Source organism: Oncorhynchus keta, chromosome 23 (assembly GCF_023373465.1).
Source record: "Oncorhynchus keta strain PuntledgeMale-10-30-2019 chromosome 23, Oket_V2, whole genome shotgun sequence".
NCBI lineage: Eukaryota > Metazoa > Chordata > Actinopteri > Salmoniformes > Salmonidae > Oncorhynchus > Oncorhynchus keta.
Genome location: NC_068443.1, coordinates 11,083,540 through 11,100,380, shown reverse-complemented (window position 1 = coordinate 11,100,380; position 16,841 = coordinate 11,083,540). Strand labels below are relative to the sequence as shown.

Here is a 16,841-nt window from a genome sequence, read left to right as displayed (position 1 = left end):
AGAGAGGATATATTATTGATTAAATTCTGTATCAATGAATGAAAAAGAAAATATGGTTATGAGACTCGCTGGGCTGTCCACGTGTAACATGAATGCTCACGGCAGATGTTGGATCAATATCCACCTTCGTGACATGGCACGCAGGCACACACACACACACACACACACACACACACACACACACACACACACACACACACACACACACACACACACACACACACACACACACACACACACACACACACACACACACACACAAAGAAGTTATTAAGAACCTGGTTCAAGGAGAACCCTTTTGGGTTCCATGTACAACCCTTTCCACAGAGGGTTCAACATGGAACCCAAAATGGATCTATGTGGAAATAAAAAAGGGTTCTTGGTGATAGGGATGAAGAGAGAGAGAGGAAGAGAGGGAGAGAGGGAAAGGAGGTAGAGAGAGAAATGGGGAGAGAGGGAAGGAGAGAGATGGTGATAGGGATGAAGAGAGAGAGAGGAAGAGAGACGGTTAGGGGGGAGAGAGGGAAAAGGAGGTAGAGAGAGAAATGGGGAGAGAGGGAAGGAGAGAGATGGTGATAGGGATGAAGAGAGAGAGAGGAAGAGTGGGAGAGAGGGAAAAGGAGGTAGAGAGAGAAATGGGGAGAGAGGGAAGGAGAGAGATGGTGATAGGGATGAAGAGAGAGAGAGGAAGAGAGGCGGTTAGGGGGGAGAGAGGGAAAAGGAGGTAGAGAGAGAAATGGGGAGAGAGGGAAGGAGAGAGATGGTGATAGGGATGAAGAGAGAGAGAGGAAGAGAGACGGTTAGGGGGGAGAGAGGGAAAAGGAGGTAGAGAGAGAAATGGGGAGAGAGGGAAGGAGAGAGATGGTGATAGGGATGAAGAGAGAGAGGAAGAGAGACGGTTAGGGGGGAGAGAGGGAAAAGGAGGTAGAGAGAGAAATGGGGAGAGAGGGAAGGAGAGAGATGGTGATAGGGATGAAGAGAGAGAGAGGAAGAGAGACGTTAGGGGGGAGAGAGGGAAAAGGAGGTAGAGAGAGAAATGGGGAGAGAGGGAAGGAGAGAGATGGTGATAGGGATGAAGAGAGAGAGAGGAAGAGAGGCGGTTAGGGGGAGTGAGGGAAAAGGAGGTAGAGAGAGAAATGGGGAGAGAGGGAAGGAGAGAGATGGTGATAGGGATGAAGAGAGAGAGAGAAGAGAGATGGTTAGGGGGAGAGAGGGAAAAGGAGGTAGAGAGAGAAATGGGGAGAGAGGGAAGGAGAGAGATGGTGATAGGGATGAAGAGAGAGAGAGGAAGAGAGGCGGTTAGGGGGAGAGAGGGAAAAGGAGGTAGAGAGAGAAATGGGGAGAGAGGGAAGGAAGGAGAGAGATGGTGATAGGGATGAAGAGAGAGAGGAAGAGAGACGGTTAGGGGAGAGAGGGAAAAGGAGGTAGAGAGAGAAATGGGGAGAGAGGGAAGGAGAGAGATGGTGATAGGGATGAAGAGAGAGAGAGGAAGAGAGACGGTTAGGGGGAGAGAGGGAAAAGGAGGTAGAGAGAGAAATGGGGAGAGAGGGAAGGAGAGAGATGGTGATAGGGATGAAGAGAGAGAGAGGAAGAGAGACGGTTAGGGGGGAGAGAGGGAAAAGGAGGTAGAGAGAGAAATGGGGAGAGAGGGAAGGAGAGAGATGGTGATAGGGATGAAGAGAGAGAGATGGGGAGAGAGGGAAAAGGAGGTAGAGAGGGAAGGAGAGAGATGGTGATAGGGATGAAGAGAGAGAGAGGGAAGGAGAGAGATGGTGATAGGGATGAAGAGAGAGAGAGATGGGGAGAGATGGTGATAGGGATGAAGAGAGAGAGGGAAGGAGAGAGATGGTGATAGGGAGGAAGAGAGAGAGAGATGGGGAGAGATGGTGATAGGGATGAAGAGAGAGAGGGAAGGAGAGAGATGGTGATAGGGATGAAGAGAGAGAGAGGGAAGGAGAGAGATGGTGATAGGGATGAAGAGAGAGAGAGGGAAGGAGAGAGATGGTGATAGGGATGAAGAGAGAGAGAGGGAAGGAGAGAGATGGTGATAGGGATGAAGAGAGAGAGGGAAGGAGAGAGATGGTGATAGGGATGAAGAGAGAGAGGGAAGGAGAGAGATGGTGATAGGGATGAAGAGAGAGAGGGAAGGAGAGAGATGGTGATAGGGATGAAGAGAGAGAGGAGGGAGAGAGGGAAGGTGAGAGATGGTGATAGGGATGAAGAGAGAGAGAGGGAGAGAGCATTTCCATCAGCATGTTTGGCTGCATGTCTGTTATGGTTGAGTTGACACACCGGGTCAATAACAGTTGTAATGAGTTTTGGTTCATGTTTCTGAATTGTGATTTCCATCTCTATCTGAGATGCAGAGTACATGGTGTTTTCATACCTCAGACGTTTGATATAGTGTCCTCTACAGTTACTACATCCACCCACTGGTGACCTCTCATGGTGTAGTGTCCTCTACAGTTACTACATCCACCCACTGGTGACCTCTCATGGTGTAGTGTCCTCTACAGTTACTACATCCACCCACTGGTGACCTCATGGTGTAGTCAAATCAAATCAAATCAAATCAAATTTATTTATATAGCCCTTCGTACATCAGCTGATATCTCAAAGTGCTGTACAGAAACCCAGCCTAAAACCCCAAACAGCAAACAATGCAGGTGTAAAAGCACGGTGGCTAGGAAGAAACCTAGAGAGGAACCGGGCTATGTGGGGTGGCCAGTCCTCTTCTGGCTGTGCCAGTCCTCTACAGTTACTACATCCACCCACTGGTGACCTCTCATGGTGTAGTGTCCTCTACAGTTACTACATCCACCCACTGGTGACCTCTCATGGTGTTGTGTCCTCCACAGTTACTACATCAATCCATTGGTGACCTCTCATGGTGTAGTGTCCTCCACTGTTACTACCTCAATCCATTGGTGACCTCTCATGGTGTAGTGTCCTCCACAGTTTCTACATCCACCCACTGGTGACCTCTGTCATGATGTTGCCCTCTTTGGGTACAGTAAGCCCCATCCCCCTCTCCCTGTCTCCTACACTCAGGCTGCTGTGGTCAGAGAGAGGTCGTAAATTCATGGAGGGGATTATCTCCTCATGTCCACAGTACAGAGAGAGAGAGTAGAGTTTTCATTGAAGAGATCAAAGAAATTTCTTCCACCTCACAGAACTTGAGGTCCGAACAACATTTATGTTCTGGAGAAGGTATAAATGATCGGAGAAGAATCCAGCTACGATCTGGTCCGTTTGGTACAATTTTGTGAAACTCATGGGAGACAATACGGCCACATTACCATAACGCTGTTTATATAAGAGCCTCAGATATGAGGTTTACATCTAATTGTTGTATAAGATGAATGAGTGAGGATGCAACTGTTTGTAAAATTGTGTAATGTGATTTTGGACTATTTAATGAAGGAAACTCCAATTCCCTTTTGAGTTTAACTTCTTGATGCACCCATCCCGTTAGCGGGATCATTTACGTCAACATCCGCTGGATTGCAGCCCTCCAAATTCAAATTATATTACTAAAAATATTTAATTTTCATGAAATCACAAGTGCAATGTAGCAAAACACAGCTTAGCTTGTTGTTAATCCACCTGGGGTGTCAGATTTCAATAAAGCTTTTCAGCGAATGGTATCAAAGCGTTTATGTAAGAACATCTCTCTCAGTAGACAAAATATTACAAACAGCTAGCCGCCAAGTAGATTGGTCACGAAAGTCAGAAAAGCAATAAATTAATATATATAATATATATATATATATAATCGATAATATATCAACCGGGACTTTAGCTTCGTCAATAGGAGAGAGAGAGACACAATGGCTGCTCCAAACTGTTGCGCAAGCAAAACTCTGGGGACACCCAGCTATACACTGACGCGATGTGATCTTTCTCGCTAAGTTTTCAAAATAAAAGCCTGAAACTATGTCTAAAGACTGTTCACAACATGGGGAAGCCATAGAAAAAGGAATCTGGTTGATATCCCTTTAAATGGAGGGAAGGAATTCAATGGAACATGGAGCTTTCAAAATAGAGGCCACTTCCTGGTTGAATTTTCCTCAGATTTCCTCAGCCTGCAATATGGGTTCCGTTATTCTCACAGACAATATTTTGACAGTTTTGGAAACTTTTGTGTTTTCTATCCTAATCTGACAATTATATGCATATTCTAGATTTTGGGCCTGAGAAATAGGCAGTTAAATTTGCGTACGTTTTTCCTCCAAAAATCAAAATACTGCCCCCTTCACTCAACAGGTTAACTAAATCAGAGGACCGCCCATGAGCACAGTTAGGACCTGGCGCCATGAGACAGCTTTTTCTGCTCCTCCGAATATAACCCCCACCTTGAGAATTTCTCAACATGTTGCTCTCAATTACGAGAGGACAAAGGTTGCAGACCAGCTTACCTCGATAATGAGAGGGCCAAGGTTTGAGACCAGACTGCTGAATCTTTTAACCATCCCACGTGGTTAATCTCTTAGACTATCGATACCGACAGAATAAGAACAAGTCTTTGATATTAATTACTAGTGTGCACCTTGGAGTTCGGTATCATTGAACGGGAAGATCGACAACCGCCGAAACAGCTAATCTATAACGACCTGAATGAATGTCACTCTGAACTATCCATTCTAACCACGACACAGAGGACAGTCTCCAACAGAACAAACTTTTCAACAGAGATCCCGACGACACACTGAGCGGAAATATATATATTGATTGCAATAGTTCCCGAATGAGTGAGCGTTCATGTGCAAAGGATTAGCATTTCAATTGTTATAATCATCAACTCTGTAGTGACTTCTCAGCGGGACCCCACTCCCCTTTTGTCGAACAAGCCGCAATGCCTATTTAGCCCACTAGGGCACATTCCCCTATCATTTCTTGAAACCATTTTTACTTTGTTTGTTTGTGTGTGCACTTCTGTGATTGTTTAGTTAGTTAATAAATAAATGATTTAAGACAATTGATGTATGGATGACTCATAGTGAAGACTGGGTTTGTGCAGATAACAAACAATTTACAACGTTTGGAATGAGACTAACGTAAAATAAATAAGTCATTAATCAGAAGACTAATTGATCAGATATTACAATATCTGAAAAGTTATATTAGGAAAATGTTAACTTTGTAATCTGAATATTTTCCTTTCCCCCTGACTTCCTAGTTCATTCCATTTACCTGATTAGTTAATCATGAAATGCTAATTACAGAGAATCTTTGATAAAAACTAAAACTATTCAGTTAATGATAGTAAAAACACCACACCTCTCATGGTGTAGTGTCCTCTACAGTTACTACATCCACCCACTGGTGACCTCTGATGTATTGTCCTCCACAGTACCTATACCGATATTTTCTCTGTCTGTCTGCTTCATCAGTTAGTATCTGTCATTGTGCTGTCCAAAAAAGTAACCTTTATTTAACTCGGCAAGTCAGTTAAACCTCTTTGGGATAGGCGGGACGCAAATTTCTCAACTGGCCAATGCTTTTCGGCGAAAACATAAGAAGCTATTATCTTATAGCCTGCACCATCTGCACCAGCAGTAAACAAAGGAGTTAGCATATTTCAACCCTACAGGCGCTACACAAAACGCTGAAATAAAATATAAAACATGCATTACCTTTGACAAGCTTATTTTGTTGGCACTCCAATATGTCCTATAAATATCACAATAGGTACTTTTGTTCGATTAATTCCGTCCATATATATCCAAAATGTCCATTTATAAAGCGCATTTGATCCAGAAAAAAACAGCTTACAAAAAACGCAACGTCACTACAAAATATTTCAAACGATGCCTATAAACTTTGCCAAAATATTTCAAACTACTTTTGTAATACAAATTTAGGTATTTTTAAACGTTAATAATCGATCAAATTGTAGACGGGTCTTTCTGTGTTCAATACAGGAATGAAAACAAACCAGCGCTGCTTTTCACGTCTTGCACAACTCACAAAAGTGTCCCCAGTTCCGAGTTGGCCTACTTCTTCATTGCACAAAGGAATAACCTCAACCAAATTCCAAAGACTGGTGGAATACAGGGGGAAGCGGTAGGAACTGAAAACAGGTTCCTATGAAATATCCCTTGGCAAAGACAACCCAGGGAACGGAGAGGGCTAAAAAAAAACTAATCTGAACAGTTTGTCCTCTGGGTTTTGCCTGCTACATAAGTTCTGGTATACTCACAGACATGATTCAACATTTTTAGAAACTTCAGAGTGTTTTCTATCCAAATCTATGAATAATATGCATATCTTATATTCTTGGCATGAGTAGCAGGAAGTTGAAATTGGGCACGCTATTTATCCAAAAGTGAAAATTCTGCCCCCTAGCCCAAGAGGTTTTAAGAACAAATACTTATTTGTAATGACGGCCTAAACCGGCCAAACCTGAATGATGCTGGGCCAATTGTGCGCCGCCCTATGGGACTCCCAATCACGGCCGGTTGTGATACAGCCTGGATTCAAACCAGGGATGTCTGTAGTGACACCTCAATCACTGAGATGCAGTGTCTTAGACCGCTGTGGCACTCAGGAGCCCCACTCATACTACACAAGACGAAGACACAAAAGAAGTGAGAATTATTTATAAAATATACATGTTTTATTATAGATATAAAATGTAACAGTAACTGTTAAATATAACAGATGTGATCAATGATCTGATCATACACAAGACCTTTATGAATAAAAGGGTTAAAACATGTGATTTCTGATGCTCATACAACAAGATTATACCATTAAACTCTGCCAACACAGATGATTTCATATACAAATAGGTTATGTAAAATAATAAACTAGGTGGTTCCAGCCCTGAATGCTGATTGGCTGACAGCTGTAGTATGTCGGTATGACAATAAATCATATTTTTACTGTTCTAATTATGTTCTAATTATGTTTGTAACCAGTTTATAATAGCAATAAGGCTCCTCAGGGGTTTGTCATATGTGGCCAATATACCATGGCTCAGGGCTGTGTCCAGGTGCTCCACATTGTTTATATCCTTCATATATTATACTTTTCAGCACAGAGAAATGTCTGATAAAATTCAGGTAGTTGGATAAACTTAGAGATAGCAGTGTTCCAGCACGTTTGCATTCTCCTCCGTCAATGAAGACAGCAACACAAACTCTTCGTCCCGTGTAGCCTTGTGATGAACACTATTCCTATGACCTTTTCTTCTTCAATTGTTCCGCTCTCTCCCTGTAGAGAAGAAATAAAGTTATGTCATCCATTTCTTATACCATCGTTTTACCTAATATCCTTATGATAAACCCTAAACACACTGTCAGTATAATTCAATTCCATGGAACCAAATCATTTTATCCTGAATAAATATGAATGAATTCTTACCTCAGCTTGCGAACAGCTTTCATAACCCAGCCCTTGGTGGGATCCACACATGGGAATCTCCCTCTGACAGTGTGGAAACTGGAAGAGAACATGTTGAAGAGACAACATCAGTCAATCATCAGTGCTTTATAGGCTTACATCTCTATAACATCACATCGCAAATGAATCAATGCAACTAGCATCAAGTTATCAAATTGTTTTACTTCTGTTGTACATTTATTTTATACTTAATGATATACTTAAATTGAAGAAATACTACATGTGTTACAATGAATCTTTTCATTTTACTTGCAATTTGTCCCAGTTCTACTGTTAGGCCTTCCAGAGTCACTCACATGATGGCATCAATGTTGCACCCGTCAATCACTGTCTGTACGGAAAAGCCACGGATGAGAGGAATGTCTATCCTACCCTGGGAGTAACTCGTACAACAGCCTCTAGGAAAACCTATTGAGCAAAAAGACAAGAAACTTTATCTTGTAAAGCAATTCAAAAACACCATTTGCAAAAAACAAGGAGAGGGAGACAGAGGCAGGCAGACAGACAGACGGACTGAGACAAAACTTTCACATCCAATATTGACCTTGTTTAGCTGCAGAAACCTCGACAGCAAACAGTCCCACAGTCAGGAGCACGAGCAGCACAATAACAGGGGCTCTGATCTGGGCCATCTCTTCTTCTGTGGTGCTGTGATGTGATGAGCTGCTGTCTTCAGACAAAGAGCTTCAGTGGCTGTGTGAGGTCCTATTCCTCACCAGAGCCATATATATACTCCTGGTGCAGGTAGAGGCTTATTCTCTGAGAGGGAGAAATGGGCTTTCCTTTCCACGCCTTAAAACCAAAGTTCCACGGCAGAATTTCCCCATCACATTCCCCAATGAGCAAAAAAGGGAAACAAGATTCTTGAACGGAACAAGAGGGAGAATGTTTGAACAACTTTTACATGTTTATTTACATACAGCATTTATTCTGAGCTGATTGAAATGCACAACAATATTAGTGTACCTAAATGATTGTACCTTTGTTGAAGTCTCCTGGGTTAAGGAATACATTTTGGGATTATGTTAAGTGAGTTTGTGTTTTATATTATATCTCAGTATTTCATTATTCTGGTACTGGGGACCCAAAGGGTTTAGTTTTGCACTACACACCTGATTCCACTAATTACCTCATCATCAAAACCCTGCTCAGACGTTGCATGCATCAACCAATGGTTGTGTGGGATGTCATCGACCGTGCTGTCAAGCACCAGATTGCTATAACATGACATGTGGTTAGTTCATACTTAAAATACCTATCCAGGCTTTGTAAGATCTAGCAGGCATCAGCAACACCTGGGCAGATTAACACTCCCAATGATTAGTGGAATCAGGTGTCTCGTGCTTCGGCAATAACAGAAAAGTGCACACCTTTTGGGTCCCCATTAAGAAACACAGTTCTATCCTATGATCCTATATGAACTAGTTATAAATACAAGGAGTGTAGGGTGAATTACATGCCAACCACTGTACCTCAATTGAACATTATATCAATTCTATATTATAATGTCCTTTAACCCTCATAACCAAAGGATGTGGGAGATGTGTCAATCATATAAAAACCTTTGTATTTTGATTCAGACAGAGAATAACTGTGATCTCAAATGAATAGCCTGTTTACACACCCATTCATCAATCTAAGTGGCAGTAAATAAAATCCCCATCAAAATACGTCAGTTTAAATTAGAGATATCAGATTTTTGAATGAGCTGCTTCTCAATCCACCACATCTACATATGCAGTGAAAGATGTCAGACCATGATAATTCCCCAAAATCTGTCTTCTCACAAAAATATCTGTAGCATCTGAATGGTTTTCCAGATCTCTGTTTTGATCTACGTCCCCCACAAGTAACACTGATGTGTCAACTTCTGTCTGTAGTATCTGAACCGTTTGGACTAGAAACTAATACTCCACTAATACCACACTGACTCTCACCAACACAATGGTGTTCTCCGTTTTTCTCTACGAGCCCCACAAGTGTCACGGGACTCATCTGAAGGTACCAACACAAATGAATAGACGTATGGAGGTAGTTTTGTGCCACCAAAAACATGGGGATAAATATGTATCCCAAAAAACCTAAATATTTCCTGAGTTTTCTCACATGTCCTAGATATATAGGACAGAAGCTTTTAGAGGTTTTAACACCTTTGCTGTGGTTATGTGTGTATGTGTAACCATGTACCCACATCAGTGAAACCACCACAGATCATATCATAGAACATACTGTATGTACAGTTATCAGATGTATCAGTTGGTCTAGGAGGAAACACAGTGCATTGTGCGCCACACAGAGGAGGCTGATGGAAGGAGCTATAGGAGGACGGGCTCATTCTAATGGCCAAAATGGAATTGATGAAATGGTCCCAAACACATCAAACACATGGAAACAACGTGTTTGACTCTTTTCTATTGATTCCATTCCAACCATTACAATGAGCCTATCCTCCTAAAGCCCCTCTCACCAGCCTCCTCGAGCGCCACAGTGATAAAGTCTATTGAGTCAAACCATGGAACTGCCCCTGTTTATGTCCTATGAAGCTGTGAAAGGGCACATTTGGGGTGGTGATATTTATAAAAAAATATGTGATGAGTTAGATATCAACCAAACCAGAGAATCACCACAGAACCAGTAAAGAACTTTAATTTCACCACAGGGTGTTGCACTGAGGATGAGCAAGAACTTTTCTTTACAAGACGTATGACAACAATGATGACATAATGACCCCAGGGCTCTGAGTTGTAATTCCTAATTCTACAGCTCTGACTGATGGTCAACATTCTATACTCGAGGAACACTCCTCTAACCTGTTCAGCAGGGAATTTCAAATGGCGAATGTGAAGGGGAACTTTCAGGTGTGACTTTGTTTGGGTAGTAAATACACACAGCAGGGAAATACAAGAGGAATTCAATCTCCTATCTGATCAATCTAATTGTCATGTCTGTGTGTGTGTCTGTGTCTTTGTGTGTGACTTAGACCTCGTGCACTGAAGTACGTGGATGTGGGCTGTTTGGTGTAGCTTGTCTTGATAATATGGTTATTTTCTAGGTCAGAGGAACACAGAATGTGTTGAGGCCTCAAGTCAAATGGGGAAAAGTGTTTCTGTGACAACTAAAGAGGTCACGATGAAGGAGTTTTAACAGTTCCTCTTCAGTTGTTGCATCATAACTGTGTCCCTGTGACAACCTCAACCTTTTCCCCCTTGAGTTTGTCACAATGCATTAATTGGGACATTATCATGTTTATATGAATATTGAGACATTTAACACACTGGTGCTGTTTTTTTGCAATGTATAACCTCACACAACTACCATGCGAAAAACCTGGGACAAAGTGGGAGGATCCTCTACATTCACAGAACAATTGAAGACCACTTCAATGAGCTGAGGAGATGAGTAAAAGTTGAACTCTCACACCCACTGATAGTTGCTTAATATAATATAGAACTCAAAGGATTCCTGCAATTCAGAAGTTCATGTTTCATATCATTAGCTCTTATTACAGTAAGATGAGATACATGGAAAGTACAGTGTCTTCAGAAAGTAACTACACCCCTTGATTTTGAACCACATTTTGTTGTGTTACAACCTGCATTTAAAATGGATCAAATGTAGATTTTGTGTCACTGGCCTACACACAATACCCCAAAATGCCAAAGTGTAATTGTGTTTTCAGATTTTTTCAACAAATGATTAGAAAAGGAGACAATAAGTATTCAACCCCTTTGTTATTGCCAGCCTTAATAAGATCAGGAGTACGTTTGTGCTTAACAACTCACAGAATAAGTTGCATGGACTCGCTCTGTGTGCAATAATAGTGTTCAACATGATTTTTGAATGACAACCTCATCTCTGTACCCCACACATACAATTATGCTTAAGGCCCCTCAGTTGAATTGTGAATTTCAAACACAGATTCAACTACAAAGACCAGGAGGTTTTCCAATGCCTCCCAAAGAAGAGCTCCTATTGCTAGATGGGTCAAAATAAAATAAAAAACAGACATTGAATATCCCTTTGAGCATGGTGAAGTTATTAATTACAATTTGGATGGTGTATCAATACACCCAGTCACCACAGAGATACAGGCGTCCTGCCTAACTCAGTTTCCGGAGAGGACGGAAACCACTCAGGGATTTCACCATGAGGCCAATAGTGAATAATAGTTGAATAATGGCTGTGAAAGGAGAAAACTGAGGATGGATCAACATTGTAGTTACTCCACAATACTAACCTGTAAGGACAGACGCTGGGAGACGGGAAGCAAGTACAGGGAGCGAATATTTAATCAGTAATGGACATGAAACAAAACAAGGCCAGTGTCTGGACAAGAGGAACACAATCACATCAATGCTGAAAGGGGAAGAAACTGAGGAAGTGACAGATATAGGGGAGACAGTCAATAAGGTAATAGAGTCCAGGTGAGTCCCATGAAGTGCTGATGCACGATGGTGAACGATGGTGACAGGTGTGCGTAATGATGGTGACAGGTGTGTGTAATGATGGTGACAGGTGTGCGTAATGATGGTGACAGGTGTGCGTAATGATGGTGACAGGTGTGCGTAATGATGGTGACAGGTGTGCGTAATGATGGTGACAGGTGTGCGTAATGATGGTGACAGGTGTGCGTAATGATGGTGACAGGTGTGCGTAATGATGGTGACAGGTGTGCGTAATGATGGTGACAGGTGTGCGTAATGATGGTGACAGGTGTGCGTAATGATGGTGACAGGTGTGCGTAATGATGGTGACAGGTGTGCGTAATGATGGTGACAGGTGTGCGTAATGATGGTGACAGGTGTGCGTAACGATGGTGACAGGTGTGCGTAATGATGGTGACAGGTGTGCGTAACGATGGTGACAGGTGTGCGTAATGATGGTGACAGGTGTGCGTAACGATGGTGACAGGTGTGCAGGTGTGCGTAATGATGGTGACAGGTGTGCGTAATGATGGTGACAGGTGTGCGTAATGATGGTGACAGGTGTGCGTGGTGACAGGTGTGCGTAATGATGGTGACAGGTGTGCGGTGACAGGTGTGCGTAATGAAGATGGTGACAGGTGTGCGTAATGATGGTGACAGGTGTGCGGTGTGCGTAATGATGGTGACAGGTGTGCGTAATGATGGTGACAGGTGTGCGTAATGATGGTGACAGGTGTGCGTAATGATGGTGACAGGTGTGCGTAATGATGGTGACAGGTGTGCGTAATGATGGTGACAGGTGTGCGTAATGATGGTGACAGGTGTGCGTAATGATGGTGACAGGTGTGGTGTGCGTAATGATGGTGACAGGTGTGCGTAATGATGGTGACAGGTGTGCGTAATGATGGTGACAGGTGTGCGTAATGATGGTGACAGATGGTGACAGGTGTGCGTCGATGGTGACAGGTGTGCGTAATGATGGTGACAGGTGTGCGTAATGATGGTGACAGGTGTGCGTAATGATGGTGACAGGTGTGCGTAATGATGGTGACAGGTGTGCGTAATGATGGTGACAGGTGTGCGTAATGATGGTGACAGGTGTGCGTAATGATGGTGACAGGTGTGCGTAATGATGGTGACAGGTGTGCGTAATGATGGTGACAGGTGTGCGTAATGATGGTGACAGGTGTGCGTAATGATGGTGACAGGTGTGCGTAATGATGGTGACAGGTGTGCGTAATGATGGTGACAGGTGTGCGTAATGATGGTGACAGGTGTGCGTAATGATGGTGACAGGTGTGCGTAATGATGGTGACAGGTGTGCGTAATGATGGTGACAGGTGTGCGTAATGATGGGCCGCCTGGCGCCCTCGAGTGCCAGAGAGGGGGAGCGGGAGCAGGCGTGACATAACTTAAATGACAGAAAGAAATTCACTTTTAATAATTACACGTTAATAATGTTTACATATCTTGCATTACTCATCTCATATGTATATGCTGTATTCTATACTATCTATTGCATCTTAGTCTATGCCGCTCTGACATTGCACATCCATATATTTATATATTATTATTCCATTCCTTACGTAGATTTGTGTGTTTCAGGTAGTTGTTGTGGAATTGTTAAATATTACTTGTTAGATATTACTTCCTTAGGTAGGCATCAGGGAGGAAGGAAGATAGTTGTTGTGGGAGAGACCATGTGTTAAATATTACTGTCGGAACTAGAAGCACAAGCATTTTGCTAAACTTGCAATAACATCTGCTAACCATGTGTATGAGACCAATACATTTATTTTACCTTTATTTAACTGGGCAAGTCAGTTAAGAACAAATTCTTATTTTCAATGACGGCCTAGGAACAGTGGGTTAACTGCCTGTTCAGGGGCAGAACAACAGATTTGTATCTTGTCAGCTCGGGGGTCTTGAACTTGCAACCTTCCGGTTACTAGTCCAACGCTCTAACCACTAGGTAGCCTAGTGGTTAGAATCACTTTTGGCAGCTATTACAGCGGTGAATCTTTCTGGGTCCCTAAGAGCTTTGCACACCTGGATTTTACAATATTTGTCCATTATTCCTTTAAATATTCTTCAGCCTCTGGTAAGTTGGTTGTTGATCATTGCAAGACAGTCATTTTGAAGTCTTGTCATAGATTTTCAAGGTGATTTAAGTCCAAACTGTAACTAATCACAACAGACTCAATGTGTTTGAATTGAACAATCAAACTTCTTTTTAAGGCTACTTGTACATTACATCACATCGTCACACAATCCCAACGTTACGTAATCCTCTATTATACAATGATAACGTCTCCCTTAGAATTTTGCTGACATGCATTTTTTTACCATAATTTAACTAGGCTGTCACGCCTTGGTCATTGTATTTTGTGTTTTCGTTGTATATTTGTTCAGGCCAGGGTGTGACATGGGTTTATTTAGTTGTCGTATTGGGTTTTTGTAGGCATTGGGATTGTGGTTGATTAGGGGTGTGTCTAGTTTAGGCTTGGCTGCCTGAGGCGGTTCAATCAGAGTCAGGTGATTCTGGTTGTCTCTCTATTTAGGTAGCCTGTGTTTCACTGTGTATTTCGTGGGTGATTGTTCCTGTCTCTGTGTAAGAGTTCACCAGACAGGCTTTATTAGGTTTTTCACGTTCCGTTTGTTGTTTTTGTATTTGAATAGTTATTTCATGTATCGCTCTTCTACATTAAAGACATGAGTAACCACCACGCTGCATTTCGGTCCGACTCTCTTTTCGACAAACGAAGAACGCCGTTACATAGGCAAGTCAGTTAAGAACAATTTCTTATTTTCAATGACGGCCAAGGAACAGTGGGTTAACTGCCTTGTTCAGGGGCAGAATGACAGATTTGTACCTCGTCAGCTCGGGGATTTGAACTTGCAACCTTTCAAATACTAGCCCAACGCTCTAACCACTAGGCTACCCTGCCTCATCATTGTATAGTTGCTGTAAATTCTTAATCCGGGCCCAGAGTGGAAGGGAGTTTACCAAGGTACCAACAATGTGACCTATGTGTCAAACTTCCCTGACCCAAATACATGTCAAGACTGAAGTTTCCACCTTGTTCCACAACCACTGGGTCTGCGGTCCAGAAAAGGGCATCATATTTCCAACTGAGAAAGTATTTAAACTAGAATTCCAGATCATTGGATCAGATCATCTTGGAATCTCATTCTGAGGAGAGAGTTCCAGGTATCTGTTGAACTTCACTACCTGCCTCGACCTCTGAAGCTGACAAGATGGCAAAGCTTGCTGTGACTCTCTCTACTCTGCTGCTGCTGTTGTTGGCACTGATGCCTCTGGGTGAAACTAGTAAATAGGACAGGAACTGTCATCTAATGTGCTGTTTGCTACCATCAGTGTCAAAGCAAATCAAATCAAAGTTTATTTGTTACGTTCGCCGAATACACCTTTTGAAATGCTTACTTACAAGCCCTGATCAACAGGGCAATTTTTCAGTAAAAAATAGGTATTAGGTGAACAAGAGATACGTAAAGAAATAAAAATATCAGTAAAAGACAGTGAATAATAAAGTAGTGACGCTATAACAAGGCTATATACAGTAGGAAGGCTGTATACAGTAGCGAGTTTATATACAGTAGCGAGGCTATATACAGACACCGGTTAGTCAGGCTAATTGAGGTAGTATGTACATGAATGTATAGTTAAAGTGGCTATGCATACATGATAAACAGAGAGTAGCAGCAGCGTAAAAGAGGGGTTGGGGGAGACAATGCAAAGAGTCCGGGTGGCCATTTGATTACTTGTTCAGGAGTCTTATGGCTTGGGGGTAAAAGCCCCCCAAAGGTGCGGACTCCGGCCTCAAAACTGAACCTATAGGGAGAGTCCGGGTGGGCATCTACTCTCGGTGGGGGCTCCGGTGGGGGCTCCGGTGCGGGACGCAAACCCCGCTCCACTTGAGCCCCCCCACTTCGGTGGCGCCTCTGGTGCAGAGGGATAGTCGCCGGGACCTCCGGACCAGATCGTCGCCAGAGGCTCTGGACTGGGAACCCTCGCTGAAGGCTCTGGACTGGGAACCCCGTCGAAGGCTCTGGACTGGGAACCCTCGCTGAAGGCTCTGGACTGGGAACCCCGTCGAAGGCTCTGGACTGGGAACCCTTGCCGAAGGCTCTGGACTGGGAACCCCGTCGAAGGCTCTGGACTGGGAATCCCCGTCGAAGGCTCTGGACTGGGAACCCTTGCCGAAGGCTCTGGACTGGGAACCCTCGCCGCAGGCTCCGGATTGCCGACCGTCGCCAGATGCGCCGAACTGGGGATCGTCACTCGGAGACTCTGGACTGGGGACCGTCGCCGGAGGCTCCGGACTGGGGACCGTCGCTGGAGGCTCCTTTTCCTGGATCATCACTGCAGGCTTCGTGCCATGGATCATCACTACAGGCTGGGCCATGGATCATCACTGGAGGCTTAGTGCCATGGATCATCACTGGAGGCTTCGTGCCTTGGATCATCACTACAGGCTCCGGGCCATGGATCATCACTGGAGGCTTTGTGCCATGGATCATCACTGGAGGCTTTGTACGTGGAGCCGGAACAGGTCTCATGGAGCCGAAGCCTGGTGCGTGGAACAGGTCTCATCGGACTGGGGAGATGCACTGGACGCCTGGTGCGTGGAGCAGGCACCGGATACACTGGGCCGTGGAGGCGCACTGGAGGTCTCGAGCGTAGAGCTGGCACAACCCGTCTTGGCTGGATGCTTACTTTTGGGGCACTGGCACAGGACGCACTGGGCAGTGAAGGCGCACCGGAGACACAGTACACAGAGCCGGCGCAGGATATCCTGGGCCGAAGAGATGCACCGGAGACCAGGAGCGCTGAGCCGACACCATCCGACCTGGCTGAATGCCCACTCTAGCACGGCAAATGCGAGGAGCTGGCACAGAGCGCACCGCTGTGAATGCGCACTGGAGACACAGTGCGCATCACCGCATAACACGGTGCCTGACCAGTCACACTCTCCCTACGGTAAGCAC

The 16,841-nt window shown here is 43.9% G+C and overlaps 1 protein-coding gene across 1 annotated transcript; it reads right to left on the bottom strand.

Annotated features, from left to right (window-relative positions):
- Positions 1-6,632: 6,632 nt before the first annotated feature.
- LOC127911111 (C-C motif chemokine 20-like) lies at positions 6,633-8,147 on the bottom strand. The gene is made up of 4 exons (XM_052477375.1): positions 7,952-8,147; positions 7,704-7,815; positions 7,369-7,446; positions 6,633-7,218 (listed from the first exon to the last, which is right to left on the bottom strand). Exons 1-4 carry the CDS (start codon positions 8,037-8,039, stop codon positions 7,182-7,184), a joined length of 315 nt encoding a protein of 104 aa, XP_052333335.1. The 5' UTR covers positions 8,040-8,147; the 3' UTR covers positions 6,633-7,181.
- Positions 8,148-16,841: the final 8,694 nt, after the last annotated feature.

What these genes read in the sequence shown, in the direction of transcription:
- LOC127911111 (XM_052477375.1), bottom strand. Translation starts at nt 8,039, where the DNA reads ATGGCCCAGATCAGAGCCCCTGTTATTGTGCTGCTCGTGCTCCTGACT. An exon ending in GGTTTCTGCAGCTAAACAAG is followed by an intron (nt 7,816 to 7,951) that starts GTCAATATTGGA and finishes TTTGCTCAATAG; the next exon opens with GTTTTCCTAGAGGCTGTTGT. An exon ending in AAAGCTGTTCGCAAGCTGAG is followed by an intron (nt 7,219 to 7,368) that starts GTAAGAATTCAT and finishes TCTTCTCTACAG; the next exon opens with GGAGAGAGCGGAACAATTGA.